Below are 27,943 nucleotides of genomic sequence, written 5' to 3' on the forward strand. Positions count from 1 at the left end.
GTTAATCTGGGTGTGTTCAGAGCACAGAATCATATAGCCATAGAATCGTAGAAGGGACACCCCAGCGGTCATTCAGTCCGACCCCCTACAATGCTGGAATTTCGGCTCAAGCATCCCTGACAGATGGCCATCCGACCTCTGCTTCAAAACCCTCAAGGAAGGAGAGTCCGCCACCTTCCATCCCATGGCCAAACGGCTCCATCTGCCAGAAAGTTCTTCCTGGTGTTGAGTCAGAATCTCTTCCCATATAGCTTGAAGCCACGGGTTCGAGTCCTGCCCTCCGGAAGCAGGAGAAAACAAGCATGTTCCCTCTTCCATGTGACAGCCCTTGAGAGATTTGAAGATGGCTCTCCTATCGTTCCTTATCCCCAGGCTAAACATGCCCAGCTCCTTCAACGGTTCCTCATCAGGCTCGGCTTCCAGACTCTGGATAATCTTGGCTACATTCAATTATATCGTTATGACTGTGTTATAGACATTTGACACCAGATGGCGCTGTAGAGCCATAATCTGTGTTTTCCTGTAACTTTTAAAATGAGTATAAATCTGAACAATATCCTTCTTAAATTGCGATGCCCAGAACTGGACACAGTCAGGGCCAGATTTAGGTTTGATGAGGCCCTCAGCTCCTGAAGGTAATGGGGCCCTTTCTATGTCCAGCTGTCCTTTGTCAACAGCAAATTGTTGCTGTTTTGGGGGGTTGAATATATGCTATAGGGTCATTTATGGACCTAATAGGCATCTCAAGCCATTTGCACATGCAGGATGTAGGCACCCTAAATATAGAAAGGAGCAAAGCAGGGATATTTGAGGGAGCAGGCGAGCAGGCAGGGCCCATGACTTACATCAGAGGAGCCTACACAACATAAAACATGGTTGCTGCATGTCGGTTTTATTTTATTGGTTTTCTATCTTATATTCTGGAAACGTACATCCAGGTTTTTTTTCCTTTAATTTTTTGGGGGCCCCCAAGAGAGTGGGGCCCTAAGCTAGAGCTTGATCCATGTTTTCCTGTGATTTTTTAATGAGTATAAATCCAGCCCCACTCACCCTCCTCTGCACACCTCCGCAGAGTTGGGCTAATGAGTAACGGGGCCTGAGAGTTAATTAGTCACCCTAATTGCTCGGCCTGCAGGTCTCCTTGGCAGAAGGAGCTCAACTGGCAGAATAATAATAATAATAATAATAATAATAATAATCAGTGCTTCTTTCTGGAGGGGACGCAGGGGTACGCTCGCATAGCTCTAAACATTTTGCAAATCTTTGTACTTTTGTGCATTTACTGTATTTATTTCCCCCGATTTGAACCATAAAATGGTGATTTTCTTGAGTCAAAATGAGAGCACCCCTAAACATTTTTTTTAGAAAAAAAGCACTAATAATAATAATAACAATAATTTCATTATTTTTATCCCTCCCATCTGTCTGGGTTTTCCCAGCGTGTGGCTGACAGTGTCTTTCCACCAGCCTCGCAGAGGCAGAAATCTGAGTTTCCTGGCACCTTCTAAACCCCAGGGAACAAAAAATAAATAAACCTGGACAAGATAAATGGCGCCAGGCCAAAGGGTGTATTTTGGGTGTTCCTGCGAAGAGGAGACTGGTTTTGCCCAGCTGGTTTTGGCAGCAGGGAGGCTGCTTTCGAAACCGGAGAGGGTTGCCCATCAACAGAGAATCTGCTCAGAGGGTCAGCAGACAAAAGGAAAGCCTTCTTTCTTTCTTTCTTTCTTTCTTTCTTTCATTCATTTATATACCACCCAATACCCAAAGGTCTCGGGGTAATTCACATAAAATACCGAATAAAGAAAATCAAATCAAAAATAACACAAACTGCGGAACTCCCGGCTGCAGGAGGCAGGGATGGCTTTGGGCAAATTCAGGGAGGGCTATTGATGGCCGCTAGCTGCAATTATTAGCATTATTATTGCTTATTAAATCAGTGCATCACCCTTCGCTTGAGGGTCACAGGGTGACTTACAGTACTAAAACAACCGGTGGAGCCACTCCATCGCCTAGGAGTGTTGTAAATAAAAATATGCCCTTTTCCCTTATGGGGTATCCAAGAGCCCATATAGAGTCCTTACATAGGTTCCCTATTGGTAGGAGAAAATAACAGAGGCCAACCAGAGAATATTGAGAAGCAAAGCAGCTAGTAAGCTTGATCTTTATTGATCTGTTGCAACAGGGTGCTCCCCTCACACGCAGGAGAGGAAGAGGACCCAGAACAATGGCGTGCAAGGCCTTATAAAGACTTTTGAAATTCCCATTCTCTAGATCAGGACCACCCCCAGAAACATTATGCATACATCACAGAAGGGGTGTAATCTAAGACCACCCTTCAGATACATCCCACCTACATCACAGAAATTTAAATGTTGTTTTTCTCTTGTCCTTGTTTATCTCCTGTCTAGCAGGTTACTTGATTGGATTTCCTGGGGAGCCTGGCCATTCTTTTGTAGTGGTAAAATACTTATTTCCTGGGCCAGGTCACAGGCTCACACCTTATTCAAACAGACATATCCTTGAGACAGGATTTGTGAGGAAAGAGACAATGGGGTAACCTTGCAGAGAAAGGATTTGGTCAGTTTAGGAATCAAAATGGTTCCAGGTTGGCTTTCCTGTGCTGATCTATGTATGTGCAGTTATGAACATTACTATATATCTAAGACCATAAAATTCCTATCACAGGAGCATGCGCAGAGTGCCGCGGCGGAAAACCTGGCCTCTGAGAATTCAGAAGAAATAAGAAATAACATGTGAAATCCCTGGTGGGGTGTTAAACCCAGGGAAGCCTGCCCCCTCTGCCCGCCAAGACTTGGCAAATTTGTAACCGGAGTCACAAGGCTCCGGGTTAATTTCCCAACGCGCCCAATTAATCATTTATTTCTTTTATTTTTAAAAAATGTGTCTTGGAACGCAATTGGCAGGGAGGAGGGTGAGGCCAGAGACCTCGGGCAATGGGCTCCCTTTTTGCTGGGAAAGGCTTAGGGGGCCCAAGAGCAGTGGCTGGATGGCTCAGTGGGTAGAGCACGAGGCTCTTGATCTCTGGGTTGTGGGTCACAGCCCAAAGTGGGGCAGAAAGAGGGGGTTGGACTAGATGCCCCTGGGAGGTCCCACCATCTCTACAATCCTATCACAGTGTGATGTTGACGATGAGGATGGCAGTCGCACAAACCCCGGAGTCCTCCCCATTTCGGTTCTTCCAGTTGAACCAGTCATGTCCTTCCGCCGCTTCTCCTGCCAGGCTGGGACGCTTGCCAGGACTCCCTGGGGAGGAGTGGGGGGAGGCCAGGGGGTGGGGAAGGGTGCTCCAAGGTGCCTGCATGCCATGGCTGCTCCTCCCCGTTTCAGAAAAAGGGACCCAGCCTCTGCTTGGATTATTTTGCTTCCTTTTCAATCCTCTCCACCGAGCGAAGGAGGGAGAGCCTTTGTGTTGAAGTTTCCCGCAAGGTGAGGGGTCCGAGTTCGAGAAGCAAAAGGAGCGAGAGAGGCCTGCAAACTGTAAGTCCAAGAAATGCCTGAATCTGTTAAGAGAGAGGGGGTGTTTTCGGCTCTGGGCACCAGATATTGAAAGCACACAAAAGGTGGCAAACAAGCTCTGTAACCAGCCTAAAAAGTTCAGGGTGGGGACACCCAGCAAGCAGTTTGGGGGCATCTTATCCCTCTGTACATATTAATGCCTTAATTTGTATTCATTGAAGGCTGTGCTGGTGATAATGATAATTAAAGGTTCATTTGTCATCTGTTTTTTTAAAAAAGGTGGCAAACATGATATACCATCAGTCCTGGAAGTGCTCCAAGCTAAACCTCTAGCACAGTTATTATATGGGGCTCAGATTTTGACAGGCTCACCTTGGAGCTACGGAAGCTGCCAATCAAATTTAGATGGGCAGGGTATAAATAAAATTATTATTATTATTATTATTATTATTATTATTATTATTATTAAAGTTCTTAAGGCAAATTTTCTCTGCCCGCCCTGGGTCCCAAATGCATCATTGTGCCTAGAGGTTAATCTTCCCTGGTAGAATTACAGATCCGGCGTGGGACATTTAACTCTTGGCTTTGCCTAAACTCAAATCCCCCCAGTCTAATATCCCTAGTGCTGCAAGGTCACAAGAGCGCCTGGTCTAAAATTGCCCATCAAAAACTTCACTCTTGTGGTTTATCAGCATGACATCTGCTCACTTTGGGTTTTAGTAAAGCAAACAGTCTAATTTGCCAGCGCCTAAATGATATCGAGCGTCAGAACAACTTGGCCACAATAAGGAAATTTTCATTCTAGACAAATAGTTGATACAGGCATTTTGATTGAAAACAAAGTTCGGTGGTCAGTGCTTTTAACCCAGCTCCGATTGAAAGCTTAAGTTGTGAGCTTTCTGGATCGACCCTGAAGATAGATTTTTCTCATTTTCTTTCCCCCTCTTTGCAGGGACAGGAACAGGTGGCGGCCCGTTCCAAGGTTTGGCCACCATGCGTCGAAGCCGGACGACGGTGTCCTTTCTGAGTATGGAGGTAAGGAAAAATAATGCGCGGGGATCCCTGTTTCGGGAAGCTTTTAATGTTTAATAGGTGATTGTATTTTAGTGTTTTGTTGGAAGCCGCCCAGAGTGGCTGGGGAAACCCACCCAGACCCAATTGCATGCATGTATGTATGTATGTATAAATAAATAAATTATTATTATTATTAATATTATTATTGATTATTATTAGGTGTCTGTGGGTGCAGGTTGGTGAGTGCCCAGCCAGGAGGGCGACGGACAATATTTGGGTTGAGGTTGCGGTTAATATCAGGTTACCAGATTTTTTTCCAATGATTCCGGGGACACTTTTCAACTTCCTGCTAAACAGATGGATTTTGTCAGGGGACTGATTTGTAAATCCGGGGACCGTCCCCGGGAAATGAGGACGTCTGGTAACCTTAGGTTAATAAGTTCTGGACCCCTTCCAGTCTTGTTCAAATCCCAAAGCGCCTTCAGTGCTCTGCCCTCTTCTTTGCAAGAGGGTCTTGTAAATAAAATCTGCCCTTCTTCCCTTATGGGGTACCCAAGAGCCCGTCTAGAGTCCTTACATAGGTTCCCTATTGGTAGGAGAAGAGAACAGAGGCCAAGCAGAGAATATTGAGAAGCAAAGCAGCTCGTAAGCCTGATCTTTATTATCTGTTGCAACAGGGTCCCCAGCTCACCCCACACAAGGAGGGAGGAGGAACCCAGAACAAGGGGGTGCAAGCTCTTATATAGACTCCTGAAATTGCCCCCCTTGTAGCCAAGGGATGCCCAAACTTTGTCCAAAGAGGGCCAGATTTGACAAAGCGAACATGCGTCAGGGCCGAGCAAAGCTTTTTTTAGGACTGAAGTTGTTGAGCTTTTTTTACAATTGTACCCCAAAGTTGTTGAGCTTTCTTTAGGATTTAACCCCAGTGCTGTTGTGCTGTTCAGCTTTTTTAGGACTGAAGTTGTTGGTTTTTTGTTTTTTTTACAATGCTGAGCTTTTGGGGGGATTTTACCCCAGGACATATACTGCCACAGGGGCTGCATTTAATCGACCGGAGGGCCGGATTAGGCCCCCGAAATGGACTTTGGAGGTGCCTGGTATAGACTTTTTTAATTGCCACCCTGCAATCTACAGAAGGCTCATCTACAACAGAATCCTGCCTGCCAGGTTACCTGTTGATGGGTTTACCTGGTTGTTAATAGATTTACCTGGAGAGCCTGGCCCTCCTTTTGTGAGGATAAATCTGAATTTCTGAGTCCAGGTCTCAGGCTGCCCTCTTCACCCCCAAAGGTGCCCTTCAGGCAGGATTGGGGAGCAGGGAGACAAGGGGGAAGCTTTTCCCCTTTCCATCCAAACTGCAGAGGAAGACTTGAGGTCCCTGAAAGAGTCAAAAGGGCTTCAGGACTGTCTTCCGGGACTGTTTCAGGCATGTGGTTTATACAATTATGTATGTGTCTGCCTGGTACGTTTATGAACATTTATTTTACACCTTAGCTCTTATAATTCTCATAACATTAGTTATGCTTCTTAATTAGTCCTTGAGCATCACCTGAGTCGCAGCATCACTTTGGACTGGCGCTTGCTGGTCATTTTCTGACAGGAAATTTTCCTCCTTTTAATCAAATAACTCTAGTACTTTATTAAACCGGCTGTTCTGTGTCTCTGGGTACGTTTCTGTGTGGGATTTCACTTCGTATCACGACGCTGCCACCAATTAATATGGGCACAACGGCCCTTTTCCCCCTGGCGCCATTGGGCTGTTCTCTCGCTTAAAAATGGAGCGCCCACCTCACAGAACACCACTTCTGTTCAACTTTATCTTCTTCTTTCTCTGCTTCAACTTTAGCCAGTTCCAATCTTAGTCTCCTCATCTCTCATTCACTGGAGGATTTTCCTCAGATGCAGCAGCTCTGCACTGGGTCATCCTGAGTCTCTGGCTTGGCGCTTGCTGGTCATTTTCTGACAGGAATTTTTCCTCCTTTTAATCAAATAACTCTAGTACTTTATTAAAGTGGTTGTTCTGTGTTTCTGAGTACGTTTCTGTGTGGGATTTCACTTCGTATCACGGCGCTGCCACCGATTAATATGGGCACAACGGCCTCTCACTTCCAAACAGAGCGCCCACTTCCACCAATTCCCTCAAACTCCCTCAGATTGTTTTGTAAGGGACTTGCGTGAGGTAAAACTGAACAACTGGGAGTCTCAGGCAGGATTTGTTCAAATGAACAAGAACGGTTTTCTTGAACAAGGAAGTCTATGATCCGGGTGGATGAAACTTTGGAGACCTCAGCTTACAATATTATTTCCCTTCAAGGTTTTCTCCGTTGTTTTGCACTTAATCCTTTGGCTCTGAAGAAGGTGGTCCTTTCTGTCAGTTACTCCTGAGGGACTTCCAAGTAGCAGACCCAAGAGATGGCCGCTTTGGGAGGCTTCTCTTTCCGGAAGAATCTCTCCCCTCCGGACTGGAAGGAGACCCAAGGAGACGTCTCTTTCCACCTTCTAATTCTTCCTTTCTCCGTCTCAGCCTCCCAGTTAATTCCTGGCCTAATTACTCTTCTGGGTGTTAGGAGAATTGTAAGGTCTGAGGTATAAAATGCAGTGGTACCTCGGGTTAAGAACTTAATTCGTTCCGGAGGTCCCTTCTTCACCTGAAACCGTTCTTAACCTGAGGTACCACTTTGGCTAATGGAGTCTCCCGCTGCCACTGGCGCACAATTTCTGTTGTCATCCTGAGGTAAATTCTTAACCTGAAGTCCTATTTCTGGGTTAGCAGAGTCTGTAACCCAAAGTGTTTGTAACCCGAGGTACCACTGTAAATGTGCCAGGCAAACACATACATAAATATATAAGCCGCATGCCTGAAACAGTACAGGAAAAAAGTCCAGAAACCATTTTGCCTCTCCCAAATTGACCTCAAATGTTTCTTATTCGTATCTTAAATGTGCCCTGAAGGCAGGATTTGTCAGCAAAGAGACAATGGAGAGGTTTTTTTCCTTCCCTCCCTTCTTGCAGAGAAACATTTGGTCAGTTGGGGAGAGTCAAAACGGATTCAGGACTGTCTTCCTGTACTGTTTCAGACATGGTGCTTATATAGTTATGTATGTGTTTGCCTTGTACATTTATGAACGCCAAATTTATATATCAGAGACCTTAAATTCTTATAACAAGGGGAAGGAATTACGGCTCTGCTTTTAGTCCTGCTGGAAGAATTCCCGGCAGGATAGGCGGCTCAGTTGAATTTAGCAGCTGTGGCAGCCAGAGGGGAAGGGGCTCCAGGCTTCAAAGACCTTTGCGCGCATCTTTCCACCAGGCAAGAGCGGCCCCAATCCCAGGAACGGCTTTGACTGGCCGGCTGAACCAGGAGAGGGGAGCCGAGGGGGCTCAGACCTTGCATGTGAAGAGCTCACTTCTTGGGGGGAACCCAGAGATGGACCCCGGTGTCCGGGGTGGAGACGCTCCTTTAGGTCTACTGGGCCATTTAGGGCTTTCAGGGTCAGCACCAACACTTTGTTTGTTTTTTTTTAAATGATATTTATTCCAAGTTTAAAATTACAAAAAAAAGAAGAAAAAACAATACAAAATACAAAGAAAAATTTAACCATAACAAAGCGAAAATATAACAAGAAAAAATTAAACAATAAAATAGAATAAAAAAAGACGAAACAAAAGATATAAAAATGCATTGAGTTAAAATAGAACAAAAACAGATTAAACCTTTACATAACCTTTTTCCCTTTACTTATTTCCATGACCTCCTCTCACCTCCCAATTTTGTATTCTAGTTCAGATCATATTTCCAGCAAATCCTTCTAACCTTATTTTCATTTACGTATTTTAATTTAGTACAATGTAGTTAATCATCCTCTGTTTCATCAATTTCATCAACTCATTTTTGCTTAATCCTTTATAGCATATCTACCAAAACGACCTAATTTTCTTTTTCCAACATCTTTCTAACAGTCTTTTATATTACAATATTTTTGAAGATATATTTTAAATTTTTTCCAATCTTCTTCCATCGACCCTTCTCCCTGGTCTCGAATTCTGCCAGTCATCTCAGCCAGTTCCATGAAGTCCATCACTTTCATCTGCCATTCTTCTCGGGTGGGTAATTCTTGTGTCTTCCAGTACTTTCCGATGAGTATTCTTGCTGCTGTTGTAACACTTTGAATTGTGTAACACTTTGAATTGTGCTCGGAAACGTCCTGGGAGCCAATGTAGGTCTTTCAGGACCGGTGTTACCGGTATATGGTCTTGGCGGCCGCTCCCAGTCCCCAGTCTGGCTGCCACATTCTGGATTAGTTGCAGTTTCTTCCAAGGCAGCCCCATGGAGAGCGCATGGCAGTAGCCCAGGCATGCTCAAAGTCCGTTTTGGGGGCCTGATCCGGCCTGCCGGTCGGTTTGATCCGGCCCCTGTGGCAGTTTATTTCCTGGGGTAAAATCCTAAAAAAAACTTAACAGCGTCAATCCTAAAAGAAGCTCAACAACTTCAACCCTAAAAAGCTCAACAACTTTTGGGTAAAGATCCTTTAAAAACGTCAACAACCCACGGGCCTTCACTTTATCAAATCTGGCCACTGCAGTAGTCCAAGCAGGAGATAGCCAGAGGGGAGTGTCCAGCGGTCAAGAAGGCAATTTCTGCCTGTGCCGTGGGGGGAAGCGAGGGGCAGGTGGGGCTCGTCCCCCCGGGAAAGGAGCCCATCTGGGAGAAGGGAAACTCTGACCCTAAACCTAAATTTCTGGGAGAAGAAAAGGCTCCGCAAATCCTGAGCGGAGTCTTCCTCCTCCCGCCCTCAGTCAGGGCAGGCAGGCCCTGGCTTGCCCTCTGGGTGCTGGGCGATGGGTGCCCCTTCTCTCCGGGTTCCTTGGCAACGGGTCACGCTTCTTGGCCTCTTTGTCAGTTAGCGGCGGAGGACCGGTTAAGAAAACAAGCCGGAATTCCCCCTCGTTCTGGGCTCTTCTTGGCCTCTTAGCGTGCCAGCTGCAGTGCCCACCAGGGCTGGCAGGTCCTTCGCTTGCAGATTCTGCTCATGCGATGCCAAGCAGGCGATGATGCCCATCTCCGGGTCCAAATGTGCTTTTTTTGAATACACAATTCAAAGGGTTGGGGCTGATCTTTAAAGCCCTAAACAGCCTCGGTCCAGTTGACCTGAAGGAGCATCTCCAGCCCGAACACCTGGGTCCCTCTCCCAAGGGCCTTCTCAGTGCAAGAAGTGAGGTTACAGGGAACCAGGCAGAGGGCCTTCTTGGTGTGGTGCCCGCCCTGTGGAACACCCTCCCATCAGATGTTAAGGAAATAAACAACTATCTGACTTTTAGAAGACATCTGAAGGCAGCCCTGTTTAGGGAAGTTTTTGGAGTTAATGGAGGTTTTCTTCTGCTTTTCAATATTCTGTTGGGGGCCGCCCAGAATGTCTAGGGAAACCCAGCCAGATAAGTGGGGTATAAAAAATAAATTATTATTATTATTATTATTATTATTATTATTATTATTAGGCAGGCTTTGCAAAGCTCTTTTTTTTTTTTAAGACACCCTGATTGATTCTTGTTCTCTCTGCTGGTTTAAAATGTTCTCCTTTATGTTTGGGATTTGCTTTAATTTTACTTTATACAGTATAACTGTTTTTTTCTAGCCGTGGTGCTTCACTGGCCTAGAGACGGTACAGGCCTTAAGCAATATATTGTAATAATTATAATAACAGTCTGACCGTGGGGCGCACTCCCTCAAGGGTGTGGATGCTCTCCTTCACTGGACGTTTTCTAGCAGAGGTCAGATGGCCACCTGTTGGGGACTCTTCTGCATTGTGGGGGGGGGGGGTTGGACTAGATGGTACCTGGGGTTCCCTTCCAGCCCAATGGTTCTGCAAAACAGCCAAGCTGCTTGGGAAAGCAAGCTTGAAAAGTGGGGAATAAGCACCTAAAATAAAGACGCAGCGGTTAAACAAAATGTCTCCCGTTCCCCAGGCTGACGCTTGGCCCAAATCTCTTAACGTGTGTCTGGATTTTGGGGAGGGGGATTCGAACCCACAACCCGCTTCCTCCAGCTTCCTTCCACCCATCTTGGAGGCCAGGTCTGGCAGGTGCTCTCAGGCGGAAATGATTGGCAGCCGAGCCGTGAGAGAGAGAGTGGCCGTGCCTGCCCGTAAGTGGCAATTAACCCTCCTGCGGCGCTAATTGGCACCCCAGGGCAACCGTCAGAGAGAGAGAGAGAAAGAGAAAAAGCAGCTTGTTGGCAAGGAATCAGAAAAGCAGGTGCTCCCTCTGTGCGTGTTTGTTCCTTAGCTGAGCCTTTTCCCAGGTGCAGAGGGGGAGTTTGGCTGATAAACTCCCACAAGAAGAGGTCAGCTTCCGGTTTAAATGAGCACTAAGAACCACAAGGACTAGGAGCTTGTTTTCTTTTGAAGGGGAAGTCCAGAGCTTTGCATGTAGAAGCTCCCAGGGTTCGATCCCCAGTATCTCCAGTCCCCAAACCCTGGATTGCTGCTGTCACACTGAGCTAGAGGAGCAAAATCATAGTTGGAAAGGGACCCTTTGGGTCATCTAGTCCAACCCTCTGCAGCACTGCTCCCTATGGGGACTGAACCTGCAACCTTGGCGTTATCAGCATTCTCTAACCAACTGAGCTGTCCAGACTGACTGTTGGGGCCCTTCCTCCCTTCCTGTTTTATTTGGCATCATGAGGACTGACACCTTGCTTCGCCTTCAGAGGAAGAACGAGATCTTACTGCTTTTGTTCCCCCTTCCTTTCCTTTTTCTAAAATGGCTCGCGTTGCTTTTTCTTTGGAGTGATGTCATATGAAGCAATAATAAATATGGAGGCGAGGGGATGAATTTTTTAAGCCTTTGCTGGAGGCTAATGCTTGCAGTTAATGGATGCTGTCCATAGATGGAGCTAGGAGATGGATCGAACTCGGCGCCTCTTCAATCAACCCACCCGCCCTCTCCCTCCCTCCCTCCCGCCCTCCCTAAGAGTCATCCTCGAAAAGTCTTTTCAGGGTGACGGTGATCCAGTAGTCATAAGGACATCCAAAGACCACCACCACCTTCTTCTTCTTCTTCTTCTTCTTCTTCTTCTTCTTCTTCTTCTTCTTCTTCTTCTTTCCCTCGTGATTGTCTTTCATAAACACGGTTTTAACAGTGAGTCCGTGACTGTGGAGGCCAATTCTGGATCCCCATGTCCTTCCACAGTGGGGACATTGGTTTCCGGGCGGGAGTTGATCACGGTGAGGGTTTGCCAAGTGTGCCTTCCTCTTGGCACATTTCTCCCTTGCGTCCTGAGTTCAAGTTTCTTCAAAGCCCACAACACCTTTGGGAAAGGCTGTTCTCTAACTGGAGCGCTCACAGGCCAGTGTTTCCCAATTGTCGGTGTTTATACTATTTTTTTTTTTTAGATTTGCCTTGAGAGAGTCTTTAAACCTCTTTTGTTGACCACCAGCATTACGCTTTCCATTTTAAAGTTTGGAATAGAGGAGTTGCTTTGGAAGACGATCATCAGGCCAGTCCAATGAAGCTGATGTTGAAGAATCATTGCTTTGACACTGGTGATCTTTGCTTCTTCCAGTAAACTGGCATTAGTTCGCCTGTCTTCCCAAGTGATGTGTACAATTTTTCGCTCCCCTCCAGCCTGTCAGGTCCTTTACATATATTGCCACTCCCTTCCTGTTTTCTTGTTTGATATGTGCCTTTTGAATAGTTTATACTCCTCCATTTCTACATTTCAGTCATGAGTCTCATCCCACTAGGTTTCAGTTACCCCTGTTAAGTCGTATTTGTCATACTGTCTTAAGAGCTCCAATTCTTCTCGCTTGTTCCCCATACTCTGTGCATTAGTATAGAGACAACTGAAACCACAGAATCACAGAACTGTAGAGTTGGAAGGGACCTTGAGGGCCATCTAGTCCAACCCCCTGAAATGCAGGAATCCTGCCCCACAGCTGTTCCTGGGTGAGGTCAAGTATAATCTGGGGCAGGAAGAACCAGATGTGCAAATATAGGATGGGGGACACAAATGTTATTCTAGGCAGCCACATGCACTGATCCAGAAGTTTCCTACCCCTTAGCAGGTTTCTGCAGCACTGCTGCAGCTTCCAACGATCGTATTTAATCCAGCCCTTTGCTGAGGACTAGAATCTTACTTTTTTAATTTACCGTAGTCCCTTATGCCTTTTATTCAGAGCTTTAGTGTGTCATTCCAATTCAGCTTCCTGTTTCCGATAGCAGGGCACACAAGCAACAGCGTTCCCTTGTGGTTCGTCCCTTCATAGCTGGTGTTCACAGGTAGACTGCCTCTGAACCTGGGGGTTCTCTTTATTTTAGGAAGATGGGCAATGTGGCAGCCGGATGAGGAAAGGGCGCCTCCCCAAATGGTCTGAGCACACTGCTGACCCCCCCCTCTTTTCTCTCCTCCCCAGAGATCCCGAGAGCAGCTGGACTTGGGGCCCGGCGTCGGAGCTCTCCCAGGGAACGCCGTCAAGCGCCGTTTCTCAGGGACGCTGTTGCTGCCGCCCCTCATCTCCCGGCATGTGGCAGGCACTGACCTCAGCCGTGCCCCGGAGACAGAACATGGCAGGGTTGTTTTCACCATCGAGGAGACACCCCCAGCCAGCACCGAAGGCACCAGCGTTATGAGGTAAGAGGTAGAGTTTTTCCCTGATGGTGTCGAGAAAGAAAGACCCAGGGCATGTCGTGGGCTGTCAAATCTGCACGGTTTTTGGTGGCTTCTGAGCCTGCACAGAGTGCCCTCCTCTGAGAGGTTAGGAGCTAAGAACTGCCTCTCGCCTCTCTCTTTTTGGATAGAGTCTCCATTCCATGCCGAGATCGAACTCGTACAGCCAGCATCTTCTGGGGTGGAGGGGGGTGGCAGGTAGAGTCCCTCGGGGGCCAGATAGCAAGCCGGGGGGGGCACATCTGGCCTCTCCCCCAGCCTGGGGCTCACAGGCCCTGCAGCTCTGTTTACCTCTTAGATAGGAGAGGAAAGAAAAGATGAGGAAGATTGCCAATTTCCTTTCCCTGCTCAGGCTCCTGTGCATTTTTCACAGCTCTGTAGCAGGCATAAATCTAGGGACCCCCCACCCCTGTTTGCCTTGGCGATAAAAGTGATTTGGATGGCAACATTTCTGCCTGCTAGTCCCCCTTCCCCGCATGATCCACCAGAGGCAGGAGGAAGAATTGGAGCAGTCAAACCACTTTATTGCTCGTCTCGGTAATAATTAAGCTGTTGCAGAAATTGACTGGCTGATTGATTGAATTTCCTTTGCTTTTCCACTGCAAGGCACAAAACCGGCTTCTGTGGGAAGGAGGAGGGGTGGGCAATCGTTTCGGGCGGATTAAATTTCAATTCTGGTTTAAAGACGTGCTTGCGTAAAAAGTTTCCTGCCTGGTTGCAAGTTCAATTTCTGGCAGCATCTCCGGGGAGGGCTTGGACAGACACCCCACCACCTGAAACGCTGGAGAGCGGCTGCTTCCCTTCAGTGTAGCCAGTGCTGAGCTAAGTCTGACTCTGTGTGAAACAGCTCCCTATTAAAATCAGAACACTGAGGACTAGAATCTTGCTTTATTGTTAGGGGAAGGAACATAGCCAAGTTCCTGTATGGTTCAATCCTAGATGGCATCTCTATGTGGGGCCGGGAAAAATGACTCCTCTCTCACACACCCTGGAGAGCTGCTGCCAGCCCGTGCAGGCATCATTGGGCTTGAGGGGCCAAAGGCCTGGCTTAGCATCAAGGGAGTTTCTGTTGGTGTTTTTACAGTGTCTCCCCCACCTCCCCTTTATGCACCATCCGTCAAAGGGAAGGAGCCGCTGGAGGGTGTTTTGATTGCTGCTTTTTCATTTCTGCTGGTTGCAAAAAGAGTTTAGGGGTGTTTGTGTGCATTTTAACATTTATTTCTCCCCCAGTTTGAATGGGGACAGCTCCCAAAGGAATAAACCAACTGCGTCCTCATTTGCCTGGTATTTCTTGGTGGCGGTTTAAATGAGAACGGGCTGGTGGTGCAGCTAAGAGTGACTCAGCTGGCAGCAGCAGGGGCTCCCCCAAGAAGGGAAATGGGTGAGTGGCAAGGCTGGCACTCTTGCCGCCCCTTGCCCAGGACAGGCAGAGGGGGCACCATGGAATTGTAGAGTTGGAAGTCGTCCAAATCCCTGAGTCCCCCAGGTCTGAATCTGACACTCTAACCACTACACAACACAGTCTCACTAGCCACTCTATGACACCCCGCTAACACCCATCACAACCTGCTCCCTGCAGTGGAAGGAGAGGCACCCCAGAAGTAGCTGGCGCTGTTCCTTGCACCCGCCCAACCACTTTGACAACCCACACGCGAAAAGCACACAGGACTCCTGGGTTCTGTTTAATGCCAGGTAATCCACTTAGGGGGTTCGGAGCACGGGGGCTGCCCTAAGGTTGCTTCTGAGGGGCCAGGGGGCCGGGTTTGACTTCGGATTCCTCAGGGCTGCGTCATGTTTTTCCTGCATTGGGGGGGGGTTGGTCTAGATGTCCTTCAGGATCCCTTCCAGCTCTGCGATTCTATTATTCTATGTTCCTGAATAAAAGAAGAGCCTGCTGGGAAACAAGCATGTGCAGAGCGCGCCCCTTCTCGTCGCCTCCGGCCTGAGCCCTCCGTCTCCTTTCCCGGACAGAGTGGCGCCTCTGGTCTGACCACTGGGTGAGCCGCTTTTTGGGGGGGCGGGAGGGGGGGCGGGGAGGAGAGGGCTGTCAGCAGCGCGGCTCCCTCCCTGCCTGCCTGCCTGCCTGCCTCCCTCGCCCGGCTAATGAGCTCCACATAAATCTCGCCCGGAGCGCGCTGTCAGCGCCGGCTCTATATAACGGAGAGCGCGGGCCGGCGAGGCGGAGGCGGCGTCTGGAGCGCGCGGGGAGAAGCCGGGCTGCCCGGAGAAAGTTTGCCGCCTCGAGCTCTTTCCGTCTCCCGCCTCTGCGCCGCTTGGGCTTCAGCACCGCGCCATGGCGGACAGCAGCACCTCCCGGCGCGCCCTGGAGCTGAGCCGCCAAGGCGCCGGGCTCGCCAAGCCGCCCAAGCACCTGTGGCGCCAGCCGCGCACGCACATCCGCATCAAGCAGCGCTTCCACTCCGACACCGAGCGGGACCGCCAGGCCCGCGCCTCCCTCCGGCCGGCCCTCCAGAACCCCAGGATGTCCTGGCCCTCCTCGCTCCACCGCCGGTAAGAGCCTCCCCTCCCGGGCGCGCCTTCACGGTGGAACCCTTCCTTAGCTCGGCGCACGAGCCCCGCGCGTCTGACTTCGGAGAGATCCGTCTCTTCCGAGGAAACCGAATTGTAGAGTTGGAAGGGACCCACAGAGGCATCTAGTCCACCCCCTGCAGTGGAGGCGCGCCTTGCAGCTGGACTGCTGAGCAACCACACCTGGGAGAAGGGGAGCTTAGCGTGTTTGGGGTGGGAGATGGGTGTTAATTTGCCCACGAGGCCCCTGCGCTGGAGGAAGGCGCAGAAGTCGCGTGCGTGCGATCCGTTTTCTTTCCCGCCCTCCGGAGACCTCCGTATCACCTGAGGCTCCAAAGAGGCGCCCTCGGGGTGGATCGCGGAGAGGGGGCGTTGGGGGTCTGGAGAGGCGAGAGAGGACTTCTCATTTGCGGGAAGTACCTTGTGGAGGGGCAGGGCGCAGCAACGGGCAAGCAGAGCGCATCCTGAATTTGGAGAGGTTTCGGCGAAGGAGCTTCCTGTGCGCCCTGAGGCTCTCTGGATGACGGCTCTTCGGGGTGGCTGGGCGACCTGCGAGGGGCGGGGGAGAGAAACGTGGCTGCTTATTTTGTAGGGGGGGTTCCGTCTCCTTCACCCAAGGCGAGGCGTGGGGCCCCTCTAAGAACCTGTGTGCGCTCTGGCGCTCCACGGACGCATCGCCTCTCCTCTCTGAAGCTGCCCTTTGCGCTGAGTAGGGAATGGGGGGGGGGTGCCTACATTTGGTGTGTTTCTTTGGGGGGGGGGCGGGATCTCGCACTATAGGAGAAGCTTCGGAGCTGCGCGCATCCCGCATTGGAGAGGGTCTCTGCGCGCGCGCCCTGGATTTAGGATTGGGGAGAGCACAAAAACAGGAAGCAATTAAGAGTTGAGGGCAGCGTCACGTTCCTTCTCGGCTAAAACGCGCTGCGTGTTGGGGGTTTTTTTGCGGGTGGGGGTTCTTTGGTTGGCGGCCCTCTGCGCTGGTCCAGTGAGGGGAGGTAGGGGCTGGCATGGAGATTTTAGGGCTCCGAAGCCACCCTAATTTTGGAGAGACCGGGGCGTGGTCAGCAGAGCTTCTACCGGGTGTCTGAGAAGGGTCTTCGTGGTGGGTGCGGTCCGGGCGTGGACCAGGGGGGCGCCTGGCCAGGATGCGGGGTGGTCTCTGTCGCAAACCCCTCTCTATGGATATCTGACCCAAATGGGCATTTTCGGCCCGTAAAGGAAGTTCGCTGGTCCTCGTTTCATCCTCCCCCCTCTAGGCAGGCGGGGGGGGGGGAGATCTCCATGGCAGAGCATCTTAAGAGCCACGGAGCTGTTGTCCTTGCCCTCAAAACGATGCAATCTTCTAGTCCTCCTGATTCTGGTTTCAGCAGCAAGCCGCTTCATTCCCAGCCAGACCATTGGTCCGGGTGGTAGTTCTCATTCCTATCTGGAGATTCAGCCTGGAAATCTTTCGGGTGGTGCAAAACAGGCGTTTCATTGCTGAGCTATGGCGCTTCTCTAATGATATAGCAAGATCCTAGTCCTCATGGTGCAGTATAGTTCCACCCTCCATGGGACAGCCACTGCCTCTCAGCCTAACCTACCTTGCAGGGGGTGGTGGTTGTGGGGATTAAATGAGGAGTGGGAGATGTCTAGATGTATTGCTGGATAAGTGTTTCATGGTTTTTGTATTTGTATAAAAACCAATAAAAAGGATTTTTTTAAAAAAAAATGAGGCATGGGAGGAGAACCATGTACTGTACGCTGCCCCGAGCTCATTGGAGGAAAAGGTGGGGTAGAAACACAAGAATACAAGACAAATTCATGGTGCTGCACCTCTTTGCCCCTGACCAGCGACTGCATTGGGGTGACTTAGAGTTAGGAGCATCGGAAGGTCAGACCATCTGTTCATCTAGCTTCGTGTTGTCTACTCTGACCGGCAGCCGCTCTTTTCAGACAGGGAGTCTTTTCCTGGTCCTGCCTGGAGACACCAAGGATTGAACCCTGGGACCTTTTGCATGCAAATGAAGTGCTCTGCCCACTGAGCCTGCTTCTGCCAGCACCTCCCTGTGACTTTGCCGCCTCCGTGCCCCGAAGGGAGGGCCTGGGAAGTCCGAGATGAGCTGCCCTCCTTTTATTCTCTTTCCGCTCATTTCCTCCAGGTCCTCCAGGTGCAATTTGCCAGCCTGGATGTTCCAGTCCGACCGGGAGAGAGAAAGTAAAAGAGAATAATGAGGTTGGTTTCTGCAGCGGCTTTTGTGCGGAAGAGAACAAAGCCAGCCTCTCTCCCTCGTCTTCTTTTGCCAGATGGAATTGTCTGTGCAGGGACGGGGAAGTAGGAGAAGCAGGAGATGGTTCAGAAATGCCTGCATTTATATGACTCAGAATAAGGCAGCTTCTCATACCTCCCTTTCAACCAGAACCTTCATTCAGGAGCCTTAGAAAAAAGAAGCCTCCAGAGGCAGGGGCAGTCTACCTGCTTTGTGCTCAGAGTTAAGGGAACATTGCAGCCGCCTGGTCTGCTAAGGCAGCAAGTCGCTGTCCTCTTAAAGTGGGGCAGAAAACGTGTCCCTTTTTTGGGGGGGTGATGGGTGCAGACTTCTGGGTTTCACGAGCTGCTTTGTCAGGGCGAAGGCCTCATGCAGAGGCATGGACACCCTACGAGGTTCTGTCAGGAACTGGTCTGTTTGCCGCTCAATCTGCCCCGCCGCTATTTTTTCACCCCCGCATTGCCACGTTCCTCCTCCTGTTCACCGCCATCTGTGCCACCGGCGACATTTGCCTGCCAAGAACCCGGTCCTCAAGGTGCTTCTGTTGAACCCTGACTTGCAGCTGCTCTTAGCTGGGTCCCGAGTGCTTCCTCACTGCGTACCCAGAAGAAGGCCAAGTCCCCTCACCCCACCCAACGTCTCCTTTCCCCCCCTCACATTTTTTTATTAATTTTCACAAAATTATAAACGAACAAAACACATAAACAAACAAATATAAATCATAACCTTATTAAAATTACACTTATTAACATTGTTAAGTGACTTCCTCGCTTCCCCTTGGTTGAATTTCCATGCATATCCTTATAACGGCTTTCCAAATCCCAACGTCTCCTTTTGGCGCCGGCGACGCCACAGATGGCAGCACATTCTGTGTTTTATTTCTGGGAATAAAACCTTCAGCCCTGGATTGAGAGGCCCAGCGTGTGGCGTTTCTTTTCCAAGTGTCATTTTGGAAAGAGTTTGCCCTGTGGCACTCAGGAAAGGGCAGAGACTAGCATGCTGGTTAAATTCTTTCTTTCATCCGAAACCTCTCTTTTGGCCTCTGTCTTTTTTTCCTGTGTGGATTAAAGCTGAGCTCAGTGGAGCCTCCCCTGGGCAGGGCTGTTAACCACTGAGGATCAGATGTCAGGGACACACAGACACACACAAAGGGAATCAGATGGCCCTGATCCAGCACGCCTCTGCTCGTGTCTTCTGGGTAAACTGGGTTTAACCACTGGGCACTCCCACCAACAGCACTCTCTTGCCAAGAGGGTGCCCGTTGTGCCTCTGTGCAACCCAGCGACCTCTTTCTGCTGAGAGCGGCTGTGGAGCAAGCCACCCGCTAGAGAGGATGCTGTCTGTGCCGGCACCATCAGAGCAGGTGGTACCCGTGGAATAGGAACTCCCGGGGAAAGACAGAGGGGCGGCATGCTCAACGAGATTCTGCGATGCCCTGAAAGCCCTGGGACTCTCTTTGCCCTAAAGCGCAACGTCCCCAAAAGGCTGGTTGATGGATCCATGCTTTGCCAAACTACAGAGTACAGAGCAGATGGTCTCTATGGCAGTCTCAGTCCCTTCCCAAACCGAAGCCTGTCTATTTTTAATACCAAAGTCTGAGATGATTGATGGGGAGGAGAAGAGCGAGAGGTTTGTGTGTTTGTGTTTGTGTGTGTCACATGTACACTCGCACACCATCGCAGCAGAGCAATTTTTGTCTCGGAACAGAGTGCCACCTGCCATCTGAAACCCCAACGAGGACAAACCTTGCAACTAGCTTAGCGCTGAATATATTCGCAGAGGGGAAATGAAGGCTCATTTTGAAAAGAGTTGAACGGGGCAGGTTCTCGAGGCGGTGAGAATGGCGGCGGCAAGTGATGGCAAACAGACTTCAACAAAGAGCTTTGTGCTGTTATAGATTTGGGGGCCCCCCTAAACCCTAGAAATTAATAAATTGCATAGGATTTGGATAATTTGGGATGTGAAGGGAGAAATTTTGCTTCAGAGAAATTTTGCTTGGCCCTAGGCAAAACCACCTGGCCAAACCAGGGCCATTTAAGAAACAATATGGGGCCGTCGAGGGCCACAGGCAATGCAAGAGAATTTCTTCCCCCTTGCTGAAAGGTGTGGACAGAGACTGGGGGTTGTGGGAATGTGGGTAGCAGGAGAGGATATATTGATTAAATATTGTCCTTCCTCACTCACGCTAGTGAGCTGGTAGCAGAGTACATTCCCCAGTATATTGCAGGAAGCTAGTTGACAGATTCGTTTGAATCTCTTGAGTTAAGCAAGTCAGTCTGGCTTGTCCACATTGGATTGTTCCTGGTAAATTCCCCTTTAATCCCTTTAAAAAAGAATAAAGACACAACACTCTTCTCTTAGAAGAAACAAGAAGTTTACTTACATTCAGTTCACAGTTTGATCCTGAAGGCAGGCTCTAGCTTGTAGTTACAGAAGAGAGAGTGGGTTTATCCCATGTGGGGATTGAGCCCATGTGCTGCTGGCTGAGAGCCAGCAGACAGCAAAAGACATCAAGATGGAATAAACTGAAGAAGAAGGGGGAAGATGGCTGCGTGACCGGCCCTTTGATGGGGGTCTGCTAGGGTCACGCCCCTCTACCTGGTCACACACAGAGGGAAGATGCTCCAGACCAGGTGAGACAGGAAGTCCTCCTGGCTGGAGGAACCTCCCCCTCTGGGTCAATCCACGAGTTGGAGTCTTGAATTGCTGGAGCAACAAAAATCCTTTCTACTTGCATTTATATCTTTATCTATATCTGCAAAGCTTGTGAGCTGTATGTATATAGCAATGCCTTGACCTTGACTGAAGCCTTATCTTCTGCAGCAGTTTTGAACCTTCAGTTGCTTCTGTGTAGTGACTGGAACTGTGGGTAACGTCTGTTTTGTGGGTATCTCAGCACCATAAATTAACTCTGTGCCGCATAAAGAAGTCTTCTCTTTTATCTGTCTTGAATCAACACTCCGCTCCGTCAGAAGTCCCTAAGTTCCAGTGTTCTGCGAGAGGGAGAGAAAACTTCTCTCTATCCTCTTTATCCATCATCATTTTTTAATGTCATGTCTGCTGTTCTCACCTGGGGGAATTAAAAATGAAAGGCACACTGTCAACAGGACCAACAACACTCTGAAAGTCTGAACATGATTGCTTTCGATTCTGAGTTTTGAGGCTGTTAATAAAGAATGAATTTTTAAAAAAACAACATGACTTTGCTGAATTGGTGGCTTCCAGCAAGGATTTGTGAGTCGTCCTTGTTTTGATGGCACCTAGTTCCTCTGCGGTCAGTTTGCCCTGCCTCAGAGAGAGAGAGAGAGAGAGAAGGCATTTGAGCACCTTTGGGAGAGAAAGAGAGAGTGGGTGAGTAACTCAGGTGACAGGCTGGCGGGGGGGGGGGGGCAAAAAATTGTACACATCACTTGGGAAGACAGGCGAACTAATGCCAGTTTACTGGAAGAAGCAAAGATCACCAGTGTCAAAGCGATGCTTCTTCAACATCAACTTCATTGGACTGGTCATGTTGTGAGGATGCCTGATGATCGTCTTCCAAAGCAACTCCTCTATTCTGAACGTAAGAATGGAAAGAGTAATGCTGGTGGTCAACAAAATAGGTTCAAAGACTCTCTCAAGGCAAATCTTTAAAAATGTGGTATAAAGACCAAAAATTGGGAAACTCTGGCCTGCGAGCGCTGCAGTTGGAGAACAGCCTTTACCAAAGGTGTCATGGGCTTTGAAGACACTCGAACTCAGGACGCAAGGGAGAAACGTGCCAAGAGGAAGGCACACTTGGCAAACCCTCACCGGGATCAACTCCTGCCTGGAAATCAATGTCCCCACTGTGGAAGGACATGGGGATCCAGAACTCGCCTCCACAGTCACTTACGGACTCCTTGTTAAGACCATGTTTATGGAAGAGCTGTCTGGAAAGCCAGGGGTCAGACCCAGAGGCATCTCCCCAGCCCCAGACATCTAGGGATCCTCATCCAGCTATCTTCATCCTAGCTATCAGTAATCCAGAGCCTCGGGTGCCATTGAATTCTTCCATCAGCGTCTAGTGATTAAGCCCAGGCTTTCTCAAAGCTGGACCCCGACGTTTCCGCATCTCCCCTTGCGAGATCCTCGCTGACCTGCCTGCGAACTCTCCGCCAGACAGAAAAAACCCATTTCCTCCTTCTCTTCTGCTTCTTGAATCCCCAGGCCACAAATCAGGGGGAATGGCTGGGCTGCCAGGCAGTGAACCTCTGCTCTTTTGTTCCTTGAGTCCAGCACTGCTGCAGGATTCGGGAACCGTAGAGGTGCAGAGTGGGAAGGGGTCCCCCAAGAGTCATCTAGTCTGACCCACCGCAATGAAGGGACGACAGCGAAAGAATCATAATCACCAAGCTGCTCCTCTGAGCCCCAGCCAGCCTTATTGGAAGCTGTTCTCCGATGAGGGCTTCAGGTGTGCACCATCCTTTCTCTATTTTTTATAACGATTTATTGATTTTCAATAGATAACAGAAAATAAAAACAAAAACAATACCAAAACAAAACAAATTGACTTCCCTCTAGCCCCTTCCTTGGTTCCCTTATTTATCAATATACCGCATGTCCATTGTTCAGCTTGACACCTATTTAAATTACTTCTTATCCGTTCATCGCAAAATTGCAAGTGATTTTTAAAACCCTGCTAATGTCTTAACCTGTGTACACTGTTTCTGTATATATGCAATAAACGTCTCTTCGTTGTCGTCTCTTCCTCTTAGTTGTCAATTTTGCCATTTCAGCATATTCCATTAATTTAACTTGCTCATCTTCTTTAGTTGGGACTCCTTCTTCTTCCCACAGATGTGCACCATCCTCGAATGGCTTGGCAGGAGACTTGCCCTCATTGAGGCTGCTTTGGGGTCCCAGCAGATGGCTTGGGAAGCGGGTGGCGGGTGCAGCCGCCCGTCTCTCAGAATCTCCCCCCCCCCCGAGTTGTGGGAGAGTTTCTACCTCTTTGCGCCTGGCAGTTTTCCATCTAGAAAAAGGTTTGGGGCCTGGCGGGAGGGGCAGCGGCAAATAGAGGCTGTAAGGCTGTTAGGGAGAGACCGGGAGCTTCTGTATAATTGAAGGCTGTCCCCCCCCCCTTTTCCGCGGAAGTCGAAGCCTCGTATCCAGGGGGCTCAGGTGCAGAATTTAATTCCGAAGCCCTTCATCACCGAGAAGCCTGGAAGGCGTCGGAGGGGAATGAGAACGCTCTTCGAGAACTGGCCTTGGAGCAAAATCGATAAATATATACATATTCCTTTCTCTTTTCCCCTCCCTCTGCCTTCAAAGCGACTTTCCCCTATATTGTCAACCCATGACTCACTCGCTAGTAATTCCACTGTGGGTTTTTAGTTTCTTTCGAAGTGGGTGCGTGTGTTTTTCAAAAAGATATACGCAGACCAAGCTTTACGATGATTCAGCTCTAGATATAGCTTAGCGGGGGAACTCTTGCTGGGTCAAGACCATGGGCAGGCAAACTAAGGCTCGGGGGCCGGGTATTAGGCCCAGATATTCCTAAAAATGCGAGAGAAATATTATTGTATGCTACGGTAGCGGCAAGAATTCTAATCACTATGAATTGGAAAGGAGAGAAAACACTGACAAAGCTGGAGTGGCAAACTAAACGGTTGGAGTACCCCGAGTTGGCTAAATTAACACAAAAATTGAGGGGTCGCTCTGATCAGACATTTATTAGGAAATGGGATATGTATATAAAAAAAATCTAATGGATTATTGTAATAACATGACACCTGTGGCAGCCTTTGAATGACTTCTGCCGTATGATGGATCAGTATGAGAAATATAATATTGATGAAAGTTAACAAAAGGAAACAGAAAGAAACAGTGCGCTAGATAGATTAAGTGGTAGACGCATGGTGGGGTGACGGGAAGTCGTTAGGAATCCAAGAGGAACATATTGTAATGTAATAAGTTTTATTTTTTTATTTTATTTCCTTTATAGATAATACTTCTATATGCTTCTTCATTTTAATTTCAATAAAACGTTTAAAATCGAAAAGAAAAGAAAGGGAGCAGCACATTTCCAAACCGGGTCTTTCCCCTGGGAGGTTTTGGCCCGCAAAGCGTGGGCCGCGGGGGTCTCTCTGTTCCTCAGAGTTTTCCGCTAGCTCCCTCTGAATCAGTGCCTGGTCACTAAATGCCGGCATGGGTGAGGAGAGCACCATTTGAGTCATGCCAGGCGCTCCTCCGGGTGATTCATGACAAACTCATGTGCTGCCAGCCCAGCCGAGTCGTGCCTGAGTGGCACCCCAGGGCCCTGCGAGGCAGCTGCTTCCACAGCCCGAGGGGCTTCGTTGCTGAACCCCCCGGCCGCCATAAAGAGATCCACCCAGTGTGTCCCAGCACGAAAATCTTATTCTTACCCTTTCCCCAACCTCCGACGTCGAATGCACAACAACCCGGTGCTTTGTTACAGCTGTCTCTGTTTTGGGAGACAATGGAGCGTGCTCCCGCGAGTGAAGTCCAACTGCTGCAATAGGCAGCGCTGAGGTGACCAGCCTGGGCTGTGTGCAGGGAAGTCCTGGGCTGTCAGATGGGGAAAGAAACCCCCTCTTGGTCTCGCTGACGGGGTCCGAAGGAAAGCAGAGCAAGACGCTGGGCAGCAGCTTGGCTGCAGGAGTTGCCGGAAGGAGGCAGACAAGGGACTCCATTCTGGATTGGCGTCGGGTTCACTCCTGAGCCTTTTCTTCTCCCAAAATATCCCGCAAGGCAGCAGAGGTTTAGGGTCAGTTTCCTTTCTCCCCTATGGCCTCCCTTCCCAGCTGGATCTCTGCCTCTTGGCCTCCACGAGAGCCAGTGTGGTGTAGTGGTTAAGAGCGGTAGACTCGTAATCTGGTGAACCGGGTTCGCGTCTCCGCTCCTCCACATGCAGCTGCTGGGTGACCTTGGGCCAGTCACACTTCTTTGAAGTCTCTCAGCCCCACTCACCTCACAGAGTGTTTGTTGTGGGGGAGGAAGGGAAAGGAGAATGTTAGCCGCTTTGAGACTCCTTTGGGTAGTGATAAAGTGGGATATCAAATCCAAACTCCTCCTCCTCCTCCTCCTCCTCCTCCTCCTCCTTCCTCTCCTGCTTCAGCTCCTGCCTCCGATTCAGGACTGCTCTCTGCCACCGACTCGCCCCGCTCACAAAGCCCTGTTCCCTCTTCTTCCCAGTCTTCTCCTGCTTCTCCCTCATCATTGCCCCATCCCCATCCCCTAAGCTCTGAACCTTCTTCCCCTGGGGGTTCCCTAGCTGGTTCCCCCCACCATCCCTCTGCCTCCAACCAGCCCAGACAATGCTAAGCTAGGTGGCCCCAATGGTCTGACTCAGTCTAAGGAGTCTTCCTAGGAATGCAACCTGGTCACGCAGTCACATCAAGGCTCTGCAAGTGTGCAGAAGAGATACTTGCCCTGTCGATTTTTTTCTTGATGGGTCGATGCAAAGCCTCCACCTCCCAGGGCAGTCTACCTTTCTAAGCGCCAGAAACTTTGGTCCTGTGGAGAAGCAGGAAGCGAGAGCTGGTGTTGCGTGTCTGTGTGGATAGGTGAGGGAGGAGGACCGCTTGGCTTTTAATCCTCCCTGCTTGGGAACAAACCGGTGGCAATACTTTCTTTTTATTTTTAAAGAAGAATCGGTGGGCCCTGTAATTGGTGGCCATTAGGGGTGGCTGCTGACAGGCAAAGGGAGAGGATGATCTCAGGAATGGCCGTGACAGAGGCTGGAAAGGATAATGGCGCAGGACTGCTTTTAGGGGCGTGAGACGTTTGTGCGTGAGTCACCCTTCATGACCTGTTTGCCTCTGCTCTGCAAGTGCCGCCATTAAAACATCTTCCTTGCGCCGAGCTGAATCCTGAGCAATGCACTTTGGAGTCTGAGTGACTGTCATGCAGGCAGGAGCAGCATTTGGAGACCTCCTGGATCCCCCCCCCAATCCCAGAGCTACACTGCCTCAGGCTGCCCCCACTTTCTGCTCTGTAGGCAGCAGCCTCCTTCCAAATGTACCGGGCATTTTGCTGCAACAGGGGCAGCCCTCCCAGTGAGCGAGGTCCAAGGCATCTTGCCCTTCCCCCCCAAAGCCTTCCCATTGCATTGCAAGCGGGTTGGACTAGATGAGCCTCGGGGTCCCCTCCAGCCCTCCAGTTCCAGGGTCCTTGAAGTCCTTGGCAGCCGCAAATCCATCCTGGGTCCCTTCAGAACTGGCATCCCTGTGTTATAACAGAAAACACTGCTCCTTCTTTTTGGTACCCAAAAGCCTGTCTTAGAGTCCTTATGTGGGTTCTCTATCAGTAGGAGAAAATAACAGAGGCCAAGCAGAGAATATTAGAAGCAAAGCAGCTTGTAAGCCTGATCTTTATTAACTGTTGCAACAGGGTCCTCACTCCCCACACAAGGAGGGAGGAGGAACCCAAAACAAAGGTGTGCAAGCTCTTATATAGACTTTTGAAACTGCCCACCCTGTAGCTCAAGACCACCCTCCTCCAAAACATCATCCATACATCATAGAAAGAGGTCATCCCCAGCAAAAAACTGGAGTGTGTTGCTTCTCTCCTGTATGCCAGGATACCTGAGAATGCCTTATCTGATTGCCTTTTCTGGGTAGCCACCCAGAGTGGCTGGGGAAACCCAGCCAGATGGGCGGGGTACAAATAATAATAATAATAATAATAATAATAATAATAATAATAATAATAATATATTATTTCCTTGGAGATGGTAAATACTTAGTTCCTGAATCTCTTACGCATATTGAGAGTGTGCTCAGCTGAACAGATACTTGCCAGACTGTATTTGAAAAGGGAGGCATAAGCCCCTACAGTCCAAAGGCAATTGGAAAGCTTTTCCCATTTCCTTCCTCCTTGCAGAGAAATATTTGAGGTCAATTTGGGAGAGTCCACATGGCTTCAGGATTGCTCTCCTGTACTATTTCAGACACGTGGTTGATATACTTATGTATGTGTTTGCCTTGTACATTTATGAACATTTATTTTATATATATAAGACCTTAGAATTCCTAAAACACCTGCTTCTCAGAAACCCCTCAAGCCCACAATCTTGTTTTTGTTGTTTGGTTCTTAACTTGCAAACGCTGGCGAGGGAGAGAGAGGAAGGCTCCCAGTTTGTGAGCTGGAAAGGAGCAAAATTACCTTTAAAAGCCCAGGTCCCCGCCGAGCATGGAAATGGAGCGAGCAGCAGTCTGGTCGAAGGCTGCTGTTGTGCTTTATTAGCCCAGACCTGTTTATTGCCCTGTAATAATGATGGTGCAGGAGATATGGATCTGGCTGCTTGCCTTCCGATCGAATTTTAGCAGAGGGGAAAGTCAGGCTTAGGAAATGGCCTTTCCTGGAGAAGGAGGCTGCCCCCCCCCCGCCTCTTCCTCCAGCTTCAGGAGTTTTCGATTTAGAGTCTCCTGGGGTACCAATCAGTTCTGCATTATTTGTCCCAGGGGGGAATTCAAAGGTCAACTGCTCTTTCAGCCCCCTGAGCCTGCAAGGACCAGAATGGGCAGCCTGCAAAAATGCGGGCTGCCAATTTTGATGGTGGAACACAGTTGGTTGGAGCGTGGCGCCGACAACGCCAAGGTTGCAGGTTTGACCCCCCCATAAGGGACAGCCTGCATTGCAGGGGGTTGGGCTGGATGACCCCTGGGGGTCCCTTACAACTCTACAATTCAGTGGTCCCTTGGTTCTCAAACGGCTTGGTACTCAAACAACTTGGAACCCAAACTCGGAAGTAAGCTTTCCAGTTTGTGAACTTTTCTCGGAAGCCGAACGTGCTCCGTTTTGAGTGTTACGCTGAGGTCTGTCCGTTTTTGCTATTTATTTTGCGTTTTTGTTTTTGCGGCTCTTTTTGGGGTTTTTTGTGACCGTGTGGAACCCAGTTCAGCTACTGATTGATTGTGTGACTGCAGTACATTGTTTATCGATTTCCTTTTGTGGATCAATGGTCTCGTTAGATAGTAAAATTCATGTTCAATTGCTGTTTTAGGGGTTGTTTTTGAAAGTCTGG

The 27,943-nt window shown here is 49.3% G+C and overlaps 1 protein-coding gene across 3 annotated transcripts in view; it reads left to right on the forward strand.

The window, feature by feature from the left end:
- Window positions 1–3,367: 3,367 nt before the first annotated feature.
- PDE4C (phosphodiesterase 4C) overlaps window positions 3,368–27,943 on the forward strand; it is a 50,323-nt gene continuing 25,747 nt past the window's right edge. The window contains exons 1-3 of one of the 3 annotated variants that reach the window (XM_080988854.1): window positions 3,368–3,498; window positions 4,430–4,512; window positions 12,903–13,120. In XM_080988854.1, coding sequence (XP_080844980.1) covers window positions 4,471–4,512; window positions 12,903–13,120 — 260 coding nt within the window. In that variant the 5' untranslated portion in view covers window positions 3,368–3,498; window positions 4,430–4,470. Of the gene's footprint in view, window positions 3,499–4,429; window positions 4,513–6,597; window positions 6,806–12,902; window positions 13,121–15,447; window positions 15,668–27,943 lie in introns of those variants that run through there. The other 2 variants (XM_080988853.1, XM_080988855.1) reach the window with 2 other exon arrangements.

This window comes from Podarcis pityusensis (genome assembly GCF_964106645.2).
Source record: "Podarcis pityusensis genome assembly, chromosome: 18".
Classification (NCBI taxonomy): domain Eukaryota; kingdom Metazoa; phylum Chordata; class Lepidosauria; order Squamata; family Lacertidae; genus Podarcis; species Podarcis pityusensis.